Source organism: Martes martes (assembly GCF_963455335.1).
Source record: "Martes martes genome assembly, chromosome: 1".
Classification (NCBI taxonomy): Eukaryota; Metazoa; Chordata; class Mammalia; order Carnivora; family Mustelidae; genus Martes; species Martes martes.
The window spans coordinates 128,378,052-128,397,819 of NC_137888.1; the positions used below are offsets into that span (position 1 = coordinate 128,378,052).

General features: G+C 37.8%; 1 protein-coding gene across 1 annotated transcript in view; it reads right to left on the minus strand.

Moving 5' to 3' along the window:
* Window positions 1-19,768, minus strand: part of DNAJC13 (DnaJ heat shock protein family (Hsp40) member C13) — a 126,034-nt gene that overhangs the window by 12,012 nt on the left and 94,254 nt on the right. Inside the window, exons 41-52 of the mRNA XM_080811795.1 lie at window positions 19,139-19,318; window positions 18,239-18,406; window positions 15,585-15,698; window positions 13,981-14,097; window positions 12,492-12,669; window positions 10,954-11,045; window positions 9,228-9,327; window positions 7,227-7,301; window positions 6,894-7,006; window positions 2,071-2,240; window positions 1,881-1,923; window positions 1,357-1,530 (exon numbers count right to left, since the gene is read on the minus strand). Of these exons, the coding sequence (XP_080667921.1) occupies window positions 1,357-1,530; window positions 1,881-1,923; window positions 2,071-2,240; window positions 6,894-7,006; window positions 7,227-7,301; window positions 9,228-9,327; window positions 10,954-11,045; window positions 12,492-12,669; window positions 13,981-14,097; window positions 15,585-15,698; window positions 18,239-18,406; window positions 19,139-19,318 (1,524 nt within the window). The remainder of the gene's footprint in view (window positions 1-1,356; window positions 1,531-1,880; window positions 1,924-2,070; window positions 2,241-6,893; window positions 7,007-7,226; window positions 7,302-9,227; window positions 9,328-10,953; window positions 11,046-12,491; window positions 12,670-13,980; window positions 14,098-15,584; window positions 15,699-18,238; window positions 18,407-19,138; window positions 19,319-19,768) is intronic.

Consider the following 19,768-nt stretch of genomic DNA (forward strand, 5'->3'; position numbering starts at 1 on the left):
GCCATAAGGCACTTTCTGTTTTGGACTGCCAAGACCTGTAACTTATACCATTACATGCAGACATACACAACCGCAGCATCTCAAATGAACATGGAAATTGGGATGAACCTACCAAGAAAGGTGATGTGAGGAAAATATTGTGGTTTTTTTCCCCTAAGTTTCTGCCTTTTGAGGATTTTTTTTTTTTAAGGAAACTATATACGTAGAAAAATCCTAGTGAAAACATGACTATGGCAAGTGACATATTTTCCCGAAGCTGTGCTAATCTAATGATAGTAACTAGTAATTCTGAGGCAGTTGACATGCGCCAGACATTATGCTAAGGACCCTCTACATATCAAAATTCATTAAAACCTCAGCCTTACGGTAGGTGCTATGATCCATCTATAAATGAGGCAGAGCCACGAGGTACTACTGCTCAAGATCACACGTCAGTCAGTGGTGGAGCTGATACTGGGTCCAGGACCATCTAATAACACAGCCTGGGTTCTTTACTCACCTTGCCCCACAGCCCATCTGTTTAATATAACAACAGTCACGTGCCGCAAGTATTTTTAGTCTAAAGGTTTAAATAACAAACCTTACATACTTCCAGGATTTCTGACTCAGCGAATGAAGACCAAGGCTACTTTCTCACTCCTGCTTCCCTAGTAGCCTTGGCTTTGTACTAGGTTCCTTCATACGGTTAACTACTCTGCTGTCAACTGTCAACTATTCTTCTTTCATGAGGGTCATCCCAGACACATATGGAAAGCTGAGTGAAGAACATGCCCTAGCAGGACACGCTTCCAGGGGAGTACTGAACATTTACATTTCTCCTTAAAATTACAGTTGTTGGAAACCTTCTTTTAGAGCCTCTGTAATTGTCAGAAACAGCATTCTGTCAACAGTCCTCTCCAACTTTGGTTCAGAAATAATTCTTTTGGGGCGCCTGAGCGGCTCAGTGGGTTAAAGCCTCTGCCTTTGGGGCGCATGGGTGGTTCAGTGGATTAAAGCCTCTGCCTTCGGCTCAGGTCACGATCTCAGGGTCCTGGGATCGAGGCCTGCGTCGGACTCTCTGCTCAGCGGGGAGCCTGCTTCCTCCTCTCTCTCTGCCTGCCTCTCTGCCTGCTTGTGATCTCTGTCAAATAAATAAATAAAATCTTAAAAAAAAATAGAGAAATAATTCTTTTACTAACGAGTTTCACTTTTGAAATGCACCAAAAAAGATGAATGGGTATATCTGAATTTAAATGTGGCCGCTGTATTAGAAGGGAGCCAGTTCTTAATGTATGGTCAATGAGGATGGTGTTTTAACAGAAACACCATCAATATGTTTAGCAAATTCAAAATGTTCTGCTGCTGGCTGAAGCTTACATGTGGATTGTTCTTCTCCAGGAGCTCAGTTAATTTTTCTAATAGTGCAATAAGAAATTCTCTGGGCTTTCTTAGAACCCAGGCTGGTTGGGCAATGAAGATTCTCAAGAAAACTCCTCCAACAGCAAGTTCACCCTCTGCTTCTCCAAACACCACAGCAAAATCTTCAGGCAACTTTAAAGAAAGAATGAATCATAGTCAAGTCACTTAATCATTAGTCCTACATGAAACAAAAAATGCAAATCCCATTAAGTGGTTATTAACATAATCAAATTATAATTACTGTAAGTTTTTTTTTCCCTTAATAAAAATTCAAAAAAGGTGCTTTGATTACTTACTTAAAAAGTGAATATTCCCATTTCTGAATTTAAAACCTTATTTTCCAGGGGAATACTTAAATGTCTTAATGACAAAATATCTGACAGTCATTAAACTGACTCAGTAGGAATTAAAAAACAACAATAAATCAACAAAAAATATAGTAAAATGCAAAATTCCTTCCTCTGAATAAAAGTATATTTTACCTTCCAATTTATATCAGGGTTGTCTCGCTGATTTTTAAAGTGCCTTGGGGGAAAAGAAAAGGACGGGGGAATATTAAACTTCAGTCATAAAATACACTTTCATTAAAAGTTAGAATAAATATTAGAGAGATGATGGATGATGGGGGAAACATCTGTCCTTCTTGGCGATTTACCTGAAGGCTTTACTTACTCTAGCATCATTTCTCTAACTGTTGTAGACACTTTATCTCTGGAGCTATCATTCCAAATCAGCTCTGGATTTTCATGAGTTCCTTCAAAAATATGTACAGCAGCTTCTGGGTTGTCTCTCATGGCATCCATAAAAACGCTTGGCAGAAATTTCATTAATGTAATGCGGACCTATATGAGGGGATTTGAGAAAGAAAAAAAGGCCTATTGGACAGCTCAGTGTTCGGTGTGCTTTGCATTTCTCTAGGATGGATTATTGCTGTTACTTGTGGTGTGGCTGATCTGGGCCTCAACTATCAACCAAACCACCTGGAATGGGAGAAGAGATCAACCTTGGTTTATGCAAAGGTAACTTTAACAAGACTCATATGACCCGCTCTTCTATACCTATCCAGTTTCGTTTCTTCTCTCTGCTTCAAATTTAAGACCCTTAAAGAAATTCAATAGTGCTGATGCATATACCGTCCAGGGCACACCTTATTAGATCACGCCTTGCACACATGGTTTCTTCTTCCCAGAATACCCTTGGTTGGCCTGTCCCTCCAGCTCTTCATCATGCCCCCTGCCCTTGCAAACAAATTTTTCTCATGCTGCCTTTGTGCCTCTCAAGTGCATTTATTTTGCTATACTCTTGTTTTATACTACACTGTGTTTTTTTCCAAGAAGTACTTAAAATGCAGCTTTAAAAATAATACAGGGGTGCCTGGCTGGCTCAGTCAGTAGAACAAGCAACTCGCTCTCACGGTCATGAGTTCAAGCCCCATACTGGGTGTAGAGATTACTTAAAAAAAAAAAAGAAAAAAAAACAGTAAAAATAATACCTCCAACACACACACGCATGCACTGAAAATTAGTTTGAGGCATAAAGTCAAACATAAAATGAAGGCTGGGAAGTTAAGTTTTCCCCTGAGATCTTTACATGATTTTCTTTCCTTCATACCACTCAAGCCTATGCTCAAAGTTATCTTCTTCTTCTTCTTTTTTTTTAAGATTTTATTTATTTGAAAGAGACAGTGAACACAAGAAGGGGGGAGGACGGAGGGAGAGGGAGAAGCAGACTCACCACTGAGCAGGGAGCCCAACGCAGGGCTTGACCCCAGGACCCCAAGATCATGACCTGAGCCAAAGGCAGATGAGATGGTTAACTGACTGAGACAGCCAGGTGCCCCTCAAACTTATCTTCTGGAAAGTTTCCCTGACCTAGTCTTTCTTGCTCATTGCTTGCATTCTCAGCCCTTGGCATGCAGCAGATAGTCAAAAACTTCTTTGAACAAAGACTAATATAAAGTCAGGACACAAGGGAAACAACAAAAACTATATAATTGATAGTGATATACTACAAATTTAGTTCTGAACTTCCTAAGCAGCCAATGAACTAAAGGAAGTTATGTCTGTTACATAACAGACAACATTCATAAAACAGGAAGTACTTCACTTTCCTTGGTCATGAGAGAAATCAAATAGAAGTGATCACTCACTGATATTATTAAACATTTAAGTAAAACAACTTATATAATGCAAATTCTTTGACTATAAGACTTGAGAGTTACGTACAGGCTACTCAGTTATTCGAGAAAAAGAGTTGGCACACTAGGAGCCAAACTTGGCCTGACACCTGTTTTTGTATACAAAGTTTTATTGAAACACTGCCCCGACCATTTACAGTTACTGTCTATGGCTGCTTTCCCATGACAATGGCAGAATTTGTGAAAAAAATCAGATGGCCCAAAAAGGATAAAATAGTTATCGTGTTTTTCCTTTATAGGAAAAGTTTACTGGTCCCACCCCCCACCTCACCTTATCTATGAAAATTAATTCAAATGGATCTAGGATGTAAATCCAAGAGCTAAAACTATAAAACTCTAGTAGGAGGACACAGAGACGGAGCTCTTTGTAACCTCGGATTAGGCAATGGTTTCTAAGATATGAGATCAACAGCACAAGCTACAATAGCAACAAAAAAACCAGACTGGGCTTCATCAACATTTAAAAATTCTGTGCTACGGGGCACCTGGGTGGCACAGTCAGGTAAGCATCTGATCTTGGTTTTGGCTTAGGTTTTGATCTCAGAATCGTGAGATCGAACCCTGTGTCAGGCTCTGTGTTGGGTGAAGAGCCTGCCTGGGGTTTTTCTCTCTTTCTCCCTCTGCCCCGCCCCCTCACACTCCCTCTCTCAAATAAATAAACATTTTAAAAAATTTTGTGTTTCAAAAGACACCATAAAAAAACAGAATGACATTCATGAAATGAGAGAAAATATCTGCAAATCATGTATTGGATAGGGGACTGGCATCCAGAATGTATAAAGAACAATTACAACTCAACGGTAAAAAGATAACCCAATTAAAGAATAAGCAAAAGATACAAATAGACATTTTTCTAAATAAGATGTACAAATGGCCAAAAGCACATGAAAAGATACTCAACATTGTTAGTCACCAAGGAAATGCAAATCAAAACTATGAGATACCATTTCACACCCATTAGGATGGCTATAATCAAAATTGATATCTAATAACAAGTGTTAGAGAGGATGTGGAGAAATTAGAACCCTCAGACACTGCTGGTAGGAATGTAAAATGGTGCAGCCATTTTGAAAAACAGTATGACAATTCCTCAAAAGGTTAAACAAATAGTACCCTCTGATCCAGAAATTCTACTCTCAGAGAAATAAAATACATATCTTTAGTCAGAAGAGCCAAAATGTAGGAACAATTCACATGCCCATCAACTGATAAATGGAAAAGCAATGTGGTTTATCTATACAAGGGAGTATTATTTGGCAAGAAAAAGGAATGAACAGTATGGAATAACCTTGAAAACGTGCTAAGTGATAAAACCCAGTCACAGAAGAACACATATTATATGATTTCATTCATATGAACTGCCCAGAACAAACAAATCCAGAATATAAGTTAGTGGCTGCCAGGTGCTGGAAGACGAGGCATGGGGAGTGTTTGCCAAAGGGAACAGTTTTTTTTTTTCCCTGCACTAAAGAAAACAGAGAGTGGTTTCCCAATCTGTGAATATAATAAAACCACTGAACTGGTCACTTTACATGTGTGAACTGCAGCTATGTCAATTATATCTTAATCAAGCTGTTAACTGGGGTGCCTGGGTGGCTCAGAGGGCTGAGCCTCTGCCTTCGGCTCAGGTCATCTCAGGGTCCTTGGATCGAGCCCCACATCGGGCTCTCTGCTCAGCGGGGAGCCTGCTTCCCCTTTTCTCTGTTTGCTTCTCTGCCTACTTGTGATCTCTGTGTGTCAAATCAATAAATAAAATTTAGGGAAAAAAAAAAGGCTGTTAACCAAAAAAGGGAAAAAAGTTTACACCTCCCAGTTCTAAAATACCTTCCTGCAAACCATTCTATGATATGAATACTGGTATTCATATTCAGTACCATACTGGTACTTATATTGTTCCTATACAAAAATTTAAGTGTAAATATATTCACCTTGAGAAAATGTGTCCCTCTGTATTTTAGATGGACAAAAAATTACGAAAGAGCTCAAAGTTAACTCCAGTACATGTTTAAACAACTAAAACACTATCTATATCATGTAATATTAGATATTACAACTATGTGCTACCCAACTCTAGCTTTAAGAAAACTCAGTACTAAATATCAATATTCATACTTTTATGGACCCTTTCTAGAGAAATCCAAGTGTAATCTCCCTCATCAACCCTTGTGATGACAGACTGTTAACTTTATTCCCAAAGCAGAATTGTTTCTGGGCCTCTGACACATTCTTAATATCCCGATCTAGAGATGAGACAAGGGAAAAAAACCTAAATCCAGATAGTTTTATTGAGCTAAGACTGACTTTGTAAGTGGCGGCTCTGGGGTTTGAGTCCTGAAACATTTCTCTGATGTACTAGCGTCCCGGGCTAGGCACAGACAATGAATGCTTCAGCGAGCACTACTTCTGCTGAAACTGAGTTAATAACAGAAGGAGACTGACTACACCTGTGTCTGGATAGAATTCTACTCAGAAGTATCATATGGTTTCACTTATTGGTGGAGCATAACAAATAATATAGAGGACAAGGGTAGATGGAGAGGAGAAGGGAGTTGAGGGAAATTGGAAGGGGAGGTGAACCATGAGAGACTATGGACTCTGAAAAACAACCTGAGGGTTTTGAAGGGGCGGGGGTGGGAGGGTAGGGGAACCAGGTGGTGGGTATTGGGGAGGGCACGGATTGCATGGAGCACTGGGTGTGGTAAAAAAACAATGAATACTGTTACGCTGAAAATAAATAAAAAATTTAATTTAAAAAAAAAAAAAAAAGAAGTACTGTTTTAACATGGTCACGGTCTATAAACAGGACTATGTTTCCAAAGATCATCTGGTCATCTCCAGATTCTGGACAAAAGATCTCCTTGTGGAATGGAGAGGCTATTACACTCCGTGCCCGTATGGACTTACTTGCCGAGGTGCTATGTCCACACTAACAAAGATGTGGGGAGTTTAAGAACACAGATCACCATATCCACAGGCCAGTCCTCACAGTGTCAAAGTCTAACCCAACTATCTTCTGTCAAAACTTATATACTCTTGTTCTTTCTTCAGGGAAGGTATATGGTTTATCACCATAATCCAAACACTGTCTTAAGACTTCTCAATTCCGAAAGAGGCTTCTCCATCTATAATTTTTCTCAAGGTGGTAATGCAGAGAAACAATTTCAAGTATATCAATCTTCCAACTTTCACATCAAATCATGTCCTTATCCTCACATCAGACTTTGGTAAACTTCATGAAATCAATATCAAAGTAACAGACCTTAAATAATTTCTTTCTAAGGACCTATTTTGTGCTCACCTTTGGACCTATTAGTTTGTCTGCTGTCATTTTAGCAAAAAGTTCTGCTGTTTGGGCTCGAACCTGTGGATGCGTTGAATTGCAGAACATATCTAGTAAGTAAATCAAAGCTCCTATGAAGGAAAAAAAAGAATTAGCATTTATACTATAAAGAATATGACTTTTCTGATCAGCTGAATTCATTTTTAACTTTATTTCAACTTAATGCAGTATGATTTTTTAAATTATAAGCCTTCCAAAGAATTCTCCTAGTTTATCAGACTGTACAGAAACTGTTCAAAATAAGCTTCTTATTTGGAGCATAACTGGATGAGAAAGCACTCTATACGTTACCTTTCGCCATTGCTTCTTTGATTATTTTTGTGCTTGATGTCAAAGCATAAAGAGTTTCCAAAACAAGCTGGCGACCTGTAGGATAAAAGATATTTCAAGGAATGCACCATCACCACATCAGCTGACATTTACTGGGCATCAGCTCTGGCCTGGCACTGGCCTAGGTGTTCTACAGAGCGTTATCATACTTATCTCTTCACAATAACTAGCGACAGGTATTATTATGGCCTTGTTAGGAATGAGGAAGACAAGGCCCAGTTTAACCAGTCCATGGTGTCACGGCTAGTGAGTGGCATAGCTGGGTTTTACCGAGAGGTCTGACTCCAAACTTCACACTTGTAACCACTGTGCCATACTGTCTTCCTACCTCATTGATCATTATACAGGCATAATCTTTCTACCTCCTGGCACCACCCCGAAGACACTGGTCAGGAATCCAACATTTTTATCTGGTGCTCTGGTCTTAGAGAAGTGAGTAGGAAGCAGCAGTTGCAAGACACTGCTCCAATCTAAGACATGACAGTATCCTTCTGGACACAGCCTATACATCTCTCATCCCCTGCCATCGAAGTATATTCAGCTATTCGACTTTAACTCTTCCAGAGTCAAACAGCAATGACAGACAGGGGACCAAAGGGGTAAGAGCTGGCAATAAGGGTGGAGGCTGCCAAGCATTAAGCTGACACTGAAGCAACAACAAAGGCTGCTCCCTGGGCTGGGCTCTTGCTCACATACAGAAGAATACACATTCAAAATCCTAAGAGAAGCAACAACACTTTACTGCAAATGCACCACTGCTGAAACATAGTTTCAGAGGAGAACAATAAATCTTTGGAGGGGATAGCAGGAAGGTTAAATATTTTATGTATTTAATATCCCTTAGCAACCAGCAGGAAGACAGGTGATTTAGTCTAAAATATTAATGACAGCAGAGTAGGCTGAGCTGTCTAGATGTCAACTACTTCACCTGTAAGCTTAAAATACTGACTGGACTATAGTTCTCAAACTATGATTTTTGTAACATTCTTTACTTCATAAGTCAGTGTGATTTTGCACTGTTTAAAGCCTCACAAAGCCACTGAAAACCGATAAAAAAGAAAAACCAACTAAGGTTGTAGGTATGACACAAGTAATCTGCAAATGACTTTCAAAAGCTGTCATTTTAGAGAACTATTTCAAATGTTATTTATTAAAGAAAACATCATTCAATGGAAATTCAACTCCATTCAAGTCACTGAAGCACTACTGTGTGCAAGGCACTAAGGCATAAAATGAAAGAGAAAGGCTCTTGTTCTCAAGGAGGTAGATAGGTCTGAGCCAAGAGCAACATGGCTTCCAAGGGGTTGGCAAAGCCAAGTGAGTAATGTATTCTGACAGTCAGTGGTGAAGGTGGAGTTATACTACAGTTGCCTTTGAAAAGCAATCTCAAGGTTAATTCTGGCACGAACACACACGACTGTGTTAGACAACCGCATAGTTTAAAAGAAGCATATAGCAGTGCAGGCTGTATTCAAGAAGTAAGATAGGTATATTTTTAAAAACTGATCTCACTTTGGTGGTAATAATCTCTATCTGCATCAAATCCGTGAAGGACAAATAATGCAGGATTGAACTGTAAGCTGAAAACAAGGTAATTTTTATCTTAAGCATTTTTCCTATCATCTAAGAGCAATGAGGTTTCTTTATAAACCATGGGTCAATTCTCAATTACTCATGTGCATATCATACTCAGAAAACTGAAAAACCTAGGTTATTTCCCTTTGCTTTTGGACCTCTCTTACCTCTAACTTTCAACTTTTGAAATGGTAAATACAAAATAGTTTTATTTACTGATGTAAAACATAACTAAGAAGACAACTCAATATAACGAATACTACTTAAGAGATTCTAAAGTAAATATGGGTATCATGTTTTGTCAGAGGTTTTCTATTTGCTATGTAGCTCCCTCTATAGGTTGGCCATGCTGTGGTTTCCAAAATTCCATTCATGAAATATACATACTTGATGGTAATGAATGCAGAAGAGCCAATAAATTGGACAAAACCATTGATTCAGCAATATTGTTGACACAATCTTGGTTAGATGTCACTATATTCACAACCTGAAAATTAAATCAACAGGATATTAAGAGTTTGGGAAATAATTTTGGTCCTGAATAAAATTAAGTCCAATTAGTCAGACCCAAGTAAGTTTGAGGCTTCCCAAAGTGAAAAAATGTTTGAAGGAGAAAATAACTTTTAACAGTTTAATTTTAAAAGATTGGTTTTATTACTTTGATCTTTTGTGAAATAATAAAAATAATGAAAACACATTTATGCTCATGTATATAGTATATATATATTAGCTTCCTATTAATTTAGAGATAAGAATTAATTATCTAAAAAATATTTTAGAAACAAGTCACAATCTCGAGGTTATAAAGATGCCTTCAATCCCATACTGCTCATGCTCCATACTATGTACTTCAATCACAGAACTGGGGTGGGGAGTGGTTAGGAAGATAATAATCCTCACTACTGGAACTTTCTTTTTGCTTTTAGAGGGAGACGGTAAATGTCTTCAGTGCCCAGCACAAGAGATTTAGTTTATCTTTCTATCTGTTATAAAGGAACAGGCATGTTTTTCTTTTAAAGAAGATGACCTCTCAAGTCTAATTTTTATAGTATACATCTAGAAGATCAATGTCACTTGAACCACGTGATCAGCATCTCAAACCAACATGTCAGATTTAATGATGTTACAAGAATATGGAGGAATTAAGTAGAGAAACACGCTTTCCAATTAAAAGAACGTGCTTGTTAATAAGCTTTTTGACTAATTTAACTTTTATTATTTTATTAAAAATCTTTTCAACCAAAACGCAACCTAAGGACATGTTATACAACTAATTCATAAACCACTCATAAACTGTTACTGCAGGGTTTAATTTGGTGTTCTTTACAATAAATTGTATATGTTACAATTAGCAGGATTATCTGAAAAATGATCCTGGGAGCTTACTCTGGATTGCCTAGACAATGAGACCCCTGTAGCCAGAGACCTCCTGCTTCTCCCAGAGGAAAAGGCTGCACCCAGCTTCCCATGGGACAAGTGGCTTCATTCTCCTAAAAAAGGGACTTCCAGCTTCTTTTGGACTGCTAAAGCCCAAAGATTCTGGGCAGCTGACTTTCTTAGACAGCTCCTGTAAACAGCGTAACAGCCCAGTTGTCTGTCTGTAACCCTCAGTGAAGAGGTTACTTTTGTACTAATCTAATTTTGTACTAAAAAAGGACAGCAACTGAAGGGAAGGGGGTAGGTGAGTCCTCTGAACACAAATGTACAGCGTGTGGCCAGCAGTATGCCCTGGTCTCTGGGGACACTGAGAGATCAGGGAAATCCTGCACCCTGTTCCTGTCATCTCTGGCTTCCAAGCTTCCCCAGTAAAGCCCATTCCTTAACCCACACTGCATGACACTATATAATGCATCCCAAGTTCTGATGCATGGCAGACAGTGACCACACAGGGAACCACCCTGAACAACATCGTGCAACACTGTTCTTCAAAATGAGTATACTAATTTAAATTTTAAGAACACATTTACTTGGCTTAATAGACAAAATAAAAAAAAAAAAAAGAAAATATAATACACGCAAACTTCCATTCAACTTCAGATAGTGGTTATCAAGGCCTAAAGCACATACAGTAGTGATAGGAGAGACAGCATGCTTTAATACAAAATTCCTTTACCTCTAAAGCCAACTGCTGCACTTGACCCGCTCCATGGACACGGAGAAGAGAAAATATTAACTTAAAGTGCCCAATGCATTCACTTTCAGAGCCTAGGGAATAAGAATAAGAGGTTTACCTTTTATTTCTAAGAGATGTTCTAAGTACATACCTTCAGAAAACTGATCTACACTGTTGTTTACTATCGATTATAAGTCTCTGACAACCCTTTCTCAACATTTGTGACATGGAAAAATGGAGTACCTTCTAAACAGCAGTAAATCTCAAGAGGCAAAAAGTAAGATAAAATTTCTTAGGTTTGTTTTGTTTTCATTTCCATCCATATCCCCAGCCTTCAAGCTAAAACCAAATATCTCAAATATACAATGCAAATGCAAATTAAAAAATAAGGGTGTAAGATAATGATAATTCTACTCTTTACCTTTAGACCTTAGACCTACCCCCTCAGCCTAATTACAGTTTGGCAGAGTGCCAAATAATCATCTGCTTCTAATATAAACTGAATTAGAACTCCGTCAGTTGAGGACTACATTACAAACAACTGTATGGCTCCTTGTGAAAATACTGAATACTGTTTCCATTCCTACGTACCTCAAACCCCAATCCCATATATTTTCTACCATTATGTTAATTGAATAAAAATATTAAACATTAAGGTTCTGTGCAGTGTATTTTTCCTTTTAGTATATGTTAGTGGAATATATAGTATAATCTGTAATTTTTTAAGGCTTCAGAAGATAATTCACTAAGACTCCTCAATTTAAAGGAGTCTGAAAATATTCTATAAATAGATTGCTTTTAAATTCATTTTCAAACCACTATACCACTGTAATACATATGGAAAAGAGCAAAAGAGTAACTGAGAGTTAATGATAAATGTTAATAAAAAGGATTTGGGGTCCTCAAGTTACTTAAACCGAATCTGTATTGTTTAAGGTTTTATACACCATATTTGTTCTCAAAGTTAGAATTAAAAGAAGCTTTCAAGTTTTCACTCATGCGTCTCCCTGCTGTCAGGCAGGAGTGGTAACATTTTTTGAAATATCCTCTTAAGGCTGTGTAAGAATGAAAACTCACTTTTTTATTTCAATTTTTTTTTATTTCAATTTTTATACACCAAGACCTTCAGGTAGTTTCTCAAAAATATAACAGCCCATCTATACACAGCATTGTGTTAGATACCAGAAGAGACAAATCAGATCACCTAATAAATCAATCTAATTTAAGCACTTATATGTCAACTTATGTCATCTATATGAAATTTTATACTATCAAGTTATTCTGTCTTTTCAACTCATTGAGACTAATTTTCTCTTAGAGATATGAATTCTAAACATGATGCTTTTATCTCCCCTCCTTCCACTCTACTGTTTATTGGTAAAAATATTATGAGCTCAATTCTTGTTACATTATTATCAAGTAAAACATTATAACCAAGAATACTGTTCTCCTTAAGTTTCTCTCATAAAATCAAGAACTGGAATGTTTAGGGCCCTGCTATTGTAAGGATCTTACTGATCAAGGGTATAGTCACAAACCTGGATTATATTTTATGACATTTCTCAGAGCCTCCAAAGCCATTTCCACTCTTGGCAAGCGGTCTCCATGTTGCTCTGACTCCACTTTTGCAGCATGTGTGATAGCCATGAATGTGTGGAGGTACTGGGCCTGGGAGCCTATATAATCCAAAAGACTTGCAGCAAATGCTTTTGGGACCTAAGTCGAGTGGAGAAATATTTACAAACACGTGTGCCCTCAGAAATAACTATGAGACTCCACAGCAACACACCTACTCCCTTCCCCCCAAAAAACTTCATGGTATAGAACGATTAAATTATACACATACATGAACACTTATGGACTTGGGGGTGGAAGAAGTAAAACCCAGTTGCAGAAAGCATTTCTCAACTTTTTTTGTCCCACTACATTAGAGATCTGATATAGTCCCATTAGGACCTTAGTATACCAATTCTGAATTAGTATATCTCTTCCTTTTACAAATCAAAGTAATTGATAGTACCGTATATAACTTCCACAATTTGGTTATATTTTTATATTTAAAAAAATATTTTTTTAGAATATAAATTTGAAGGACAGTTTTCAAAGAGACTTCACAAATCAATGAACTCACTCTGCTTAACAGCTATTTACACACATTATTCTGTGATACATAATATACATTATGGTTTAGTAGATTCCTTTTTTCCCAAGTGCAAACTTTAAAACAAAGCCCCAGTGGGACACCTGGGTGGCTCAGTCGGTTAAGCATCTGCCTTTGGTTTGGGTCATGATCCCAGGGTCCTGGGATCCAGCCCCGCGTTGGGCTCTCTGCTCAGTGGGGAGCCTGCCACTCCCCCTGCTTGTGCTCTCTCTCAAATAAATAAATTTTAAAACACAAAAAACAAAAAACAAACCAAAGCCTCACTTCTTCCCTTCTTATAGCCCAACCAACCACCAAATCTCCTTGCCACTCCCTCCAAAGAAAAACCTACAACAAAAAATTCCTACATGACCACCAAGCACTAGAAGACAAAAAAGCTCCTCGTTTGCTTCTGAAAGTGATTAGGGATCATCAAAAGAAGTGACATGGTTTGACCTCAATCATTTTCTAAAAAATCTCTTTGCTTTCCACTGGTATCTTATTTTCCTCTAATAATTGGCCAGAGAAGTCCTTCTGTCTGGTAGTCTGATATTCTACAAGATATAGTGAATGTGTAAATGACCTTGCACTTCCAGGAGAGACAAGTCGAAGGCATATGCACATAACAGGTAGCATCATGCATAAAATATAAAAAATAGTTGGGCAAGGAATACTTATTTTCATGAATCCACAAAATAAATTCTTCAATAAGCAAAATAAAGAGGTTTACAAATTACCAATGGTAACCACATCACATGCCCAGGTTAGTGTAACACACTTGGCAAAGAACATGTATTATTTCAACTTATTTAGTGTGAATAAACTAGCAGCTTTCCATAAAAAAAATGACTGAAGGTATCAGACAAAAAGAAAAGTAGAGAGCTTACCTCTAGTTGGAAAGTAGGGACTTCATTATACACCCTAACAAAAATCTCCCCTACAATAAGTTCTTTGGCATGATCACTATAGACAAATTCTGATCCATAAGTTTTGTCACAATCACCCTTTTAAAAAAAGAAAACAGACTGTTAGATGTAAATCAGAATCATCAGTGTCTGATTTATAAATTTAATCATATTCAATTTAATAACTTAACAGATAAATAGCTTGGAAGTTCCATTTTTTTTCTAGAGGGAAAATGTGGTGGGACACACATTATGGCACTCAATGCAGTATTAATGTTTACAACTAATAATATTAACTCTTGAATAGGCATGAGTTATTTTTTAGTCCAAAGGTTAATATTATAACTCATTCTAAAATTTCAAAAGATCACAGAGGTCATCCAATGAAGTGTCTTAGAGCTAATGTTTATAAAGCTAGTATGACACTTGGTTCTTCTCACTCCACTCAGCAGACTTCTGGCCTGGTCAGCTCTAGGGTGATGGAGCTAAGAAGTGAACACATCTGGACTGGCCTTTAAAAATTAATATACTGGTATGTGCTATGGTGAGTGCTGTGAAGTGTGTAAACCTGGCGACTCACAGACTGTATCCCTGGGGCTAATAATACATTATATGTTAATAAAAAACAAAATTAAAATAAAAAAATAGTAAAAAATAAATTAAAAAAAGAAAAGTAATACACTGAATGGAAGTGCTAGAAAATAGAGTCTCTGAAGAAAAAAAAGAAAGAAGACATGGTAATACAGAGGTTGCCATACTGGGAAGCATATCCATTTAAGGAAAAGGAAAAAGACAGAAAAGAGGAATGGCAGAAAAACAGCACCAATGAAAATTTAGGTGGAAATTACACAGAATTTAAGTTGGACTGAAATGATATGTAAACGTGTACACTAAACTGTAAAGTGTTAAACAAGAGAAGATGCTATTATGTTTCTTCTGGCAAAAGAAGAGATATATAAGAATGTGAGACCTGTTCTCTCCAGCTCCGCAATTCTCAAAACTTCGATCTATAGAGTTCTATCACGAAATGAGTTAAAAAAAAAACTTGAATAATTTAGGACATAATATTGGTGTTTATTGTTTAATAAAATTGAAGCCCATAAATGTAACTGTCTGCTAAACCATCAAGTCTCAACCATCCAGTGTATGAACCAAGCAGGCCTTATCTTTGGCCACAGGACTATCTTGGTTATTTTGTTGTTGTTTTTTGTTTTTCACAGCTTCATAGATTCTCCACCAGAAGGTGGCAAAACAGGAGAAACTGTTCGATTCTGATACCAGAAAGCAACTCTGATGTACTGGGAAAAGAAGCCAAAGACAACAACTGCAACAGTGTTTTTGGAGATAAAATTCGTTAAAAAGGGGAACGGCTACATGTAAACGGGACAACAACAAACACAAATTTATCATTTAGTACAAGACTGCCGTTCTTACATGGGCCACCCATTAGGTGGCAAAAACCTGTAGGCCTGCCTAACACCAAATGGAGAAACAGTATGTTTCTGTCTTGTCAGTACTGAATTATGTTTCCGGAGAATATTTTTTGAGACTAAGTAACCCCATAAGTTCATGAAACAATAACATACCTTTTTAATCATGTTTTCTTGTTGGGATTCAAGAAACTCTAGTAGTTCTGCTCTTGTAGAATTATTCCATATCAAATAGGGGCTCTCGGTGTTGCTGTTGAGCATCTTCAGAATCTAGGACACAGAATGTTACTATTTTTTAACAGAAAAAAATAGTGCAAGTTATCATTTACTGAAACTGCTGATGATATGCCAAGCCCTGTAGTAAATGCCTTAAGTATAATGGGCCTCAATAATTCTAGTAAGTTTGTTGATATTATCCATTTTGCAGCTGAGAAAAATCAAAGCTAAGAGCAATCTAATGATTTATCCATTGTCACACAGCTCAGCCCTTAAGTGGGGAAAACTGGGATTCAAATCAGAGTCTGAGTGACTTCACATCCTTAACATTTGCCCTGCTACAGTGAAAAATATGAGATACAGTTTGTGCTGAAAGATTTAATAAACTCTTAGTAAACACAGGCTTAGAAAGAATCATTCCATACTACCTTTATATAAACATATCTGAAAACAAAATCTAAATCTTTCTGAAGCACACTGCTGTGATGGGAAGCAAAATTTATGGGCAGAGAGTTACTTTCGATTTTCTTGGCCAAACCCAAGGCTGCATTAGACAATTCTGAAAGCATAGCTTCTGCTTAGCCATCCACGGCACTTTCCCTTTGTCTATTTGGTCCTCTGCAATTAAAAGTGAATAGACATCTAACTCTCCTTCAAATGTTTTAATACAAACTTCTGTACATTTTACATTTACAAAGCTCTATGCTAGCAGGAAGTCAGTGGGTTAAAACCTTCGTCTTAGACAAAACCATCTAACTTGTTCTAAAAATGTTAACTGTTAGTTAACTAAAATGACTGAAGAATACATTCTTAGGAAGGACACCTGGGTGGCTCAGTTGGTTAAGTGTCTGCCTTCAGCTCTGGTCATGACCCCAGAGTCCTGGGATCAAGCCCCACCTCAGGCTCCTTGCTCAGCCGGAAGTCTGCTTCTCCTCTGTCTCTCCCTACAACTCCCCCTGCTTGTGTTCTTGCTCTCTGACAAATAAATAAAATCTTAAAAAAAAAAAAAAAAGTCTTAGAAGAATTGTAAAACTTTGAGAATTGTGGTTTAAAATAAGCATTCTGAAAAATCCAGATGGTGTTCAGACCAAGATTCTAAAATGCTTTCCCACACTGTAGTTTATCAACAACCTGCCAGTATTTCTGGAAAGAATGTCTCCCCAGTAAAATACATCATGCTGGTGAACACAAAACTCAGAAAAAGTACAAAGATTAAGAGTGGCATCTAAAGCTCTTCACCTCTTACTCAGGGGACACTTTTCAGTGTCCTACACTGAAAAAATGGCCTACACCAAAAAAAGAGTCAGACTGAATTAAAAACAAATATTTAATAAATTCTAAGAGTACTTTATATCTGGGACACTGAGAACTTCTTCCCTTACAAAAGTATTGCATAATCATAAGAGAAAACATAAAAATAGTCTACAATTTTTCCATTCAAGGGTAACTACCCTTGAATGGAAGAATTGTACAGATCCATCCATACACTTTTTTAATAACAAAAATGGGATTTTTAGCCTTTTCACTTAAAATACTTTAAACATCTTTTAATGTCTTTAAACATACTTTTACAATTTAGGGCTTCATAGTATTCTAACGAATGGATTTTTATAGTTTAATTCTTTAATGCCACATTCTTAGATGATCATTCTTCAATGATCCTCACAGAAGAGGCCAAAGAGGTTGGTAGAGCTGTCAAAGTCATGCTTGATTTCTGTCATGAATGCATGTATGTGTGCATGTATGTGTGTTAGCTTTTAGGATTTCAACTCTGTGTCTAAGTTAGAGACTGTAAAAAACAGCCAAAAATGGGGATGCCCGGGTGGCTCAGTCAGTTAAGCGTCTCTCTTCAGTTCAGGTCATGATTGGGGTGCCCGCGTTAAGCTCTGCGCTCAATGGGGAGTCCGCTTCTCCCTACCTGGTACTCATGCTCTGTCTCTCTTCTCTCGAATAAATAAATAAAAATCTTAGGGGGAAGAAAAAAGAAAGAAAGAAAGAAAGAAAAGAAAAACAGAGAAAAGAAATAGCCAAAAACAGACTCGGGGTCTCCTAACTCCCACTTCTCTGCCCATTGTGAAATACCATTTCCAAGTTCGTTCTTTTCCTGTCTCCTTGTGACACAAGGCTGCTAAGAATTATGGTAGGCTCCACAGCCAAAAAACAAAGTTAATTTTCCCCTGCAGGAAGAGTAGGCTTGCAGACCTGATATTAGCAGGATCAATCCACAATAAACTGAATTTCTTGGATGAAAGAACAAACATGATCATTCTCAATTTTCAGGTTTCCTAGAGCAATCAACATTGTTGTGTTAGTCTACTATTTAAATGATCTTGGAACATTCATCAAAACCCAGGCTATGGGGCGCCTGGGTGGCTCAGTGGGTTAAGGCCTCTGTCTTCAGCTGAGGTCATGATCCCAGGGTCCTGGGATCAAGCCCCGCATTGGGCTCTCTGCTCAGTGGGAAGCCTGCTTCTCTCTGCCTGCCTCTCTGCCTACTTGTGATCTCTCTCTGTGTCAAATAAATAAATAAAATCTTTAAAAACAAAAAACAAAAAACAAAAAACAAAAACCCAGGCTACTCTGAAGCAACGTACCTCTGTAGCACTAACCACAGCAAGTTTTCTAGCAACATAGGGTGTCAGCATGCCAGCTAAACTTTTTCTTATGGTTGGATTTTCTGGGGTCGCCTGTTCTTCAGGCAGATATCCTCCAAGGCGACTTAGAGCACGGACACTCAGTTTAGCAAGGCTGTTGGCTACCTCCTGTTATAAAAAAAAAAATTAAGCATTGAAGTAGATCTGTTATATTACATAAGTAACATGGTACCTTTATGGAATCAAAACCATATGGAAAAAAACAAAACTATATGGGACACATTTAAGGAGCAAAAGCAAGTCCCCAACACTGATGTAAGAGCTTATGCATTAGAGCTTACTCTTTCATTTACACAAAAGGAGATCAGAATCTGTACACTCATTTATAGCCAATACAGTATCTTGTAGATAACTGGAAGAAGCACATTTGGGGGTAGGGTGGGGAGGAGGGGATAGGCAGGCAGACTTGCCTGCTAGAGAAACACATGAACGACAGGAATAATGAATGACAGTGACTAAACAAGGAGAGACAGGAAAAAATATTCAAGAAAATCAGCTAAGTACTAAAGTATCTAGGGGTGGCTAGCCCCAACAGCCCAATATTACTGTTATATTTCCCTGTGTTACACAACCATAATTTTGCAATCATAAAGGTCACTCTAAGTAATCAAGAAAAGACTGTTACATTCTGTATATGCTACTGCTAATTCCCACCACTGTATCCTTCTAGCACAAATGGTTAAGATAAAAAGTTCTGGGGCTTAAAGAGCAATAAACTTAAGTTATCTAGAAAACAGTTTATGTCTGGGGCTCTGAATAGCTGGAACTCTGCTTTGCATTAATTCGGCATTAACCTACGGTATGGGTTCAAATTCAAGATTAGAGCAGTGTGAAAGTTACCTGCTGGTTTGTTTCCTCACTTTTCTGAATGCCACTCTCTTCTAGTGTGTAGTCATAATTAAACAGATAACCAAGCAGATGCCACAAAATCCCAGCCTGAAATAGGTGTGTCTGAAGCCAGAAATCCACAGCAAAAGAACTGACACATTCTACTCCAAGAGCAGCAACCCGTGGAATACTCTGTGAGAATAAAAATAATAAAATTAGCAGCGCCTGGGTGGCTCAGTTGTTAAGCATCTGCCTTCGGCTCAGGTCATGATCCCAGGGCCCCGCATCAGGCTCCTTGCTCTGTGGGAGGCCTGCTTCTCCTTCTCCCATTCCCCCTGCTTGTGTTCCCTCTCTCGCTGTCTCTCTCTGTCAAATAAACAAAATCTTTAAAACAAACAAACAAAGAATAATGAAATTACAGGGTTTAAAAAAACTCCCAAGAGAAACTGGCTGTGAAATTATGTCAAGCTAGCTATCTTACTGTGCAAGATGTTTACCTCCTATTCTATTTTCAATTCCAACTTAAATCTGAATCTAATATCCTTTAAAGCCTAAAATTAAAAGTGACCCTGTGACAAGACACAGAATTATCTTTGAAGCTAGTGTTTAAAGACTTGGGAATACAGTTTTTTTCATTTTTCA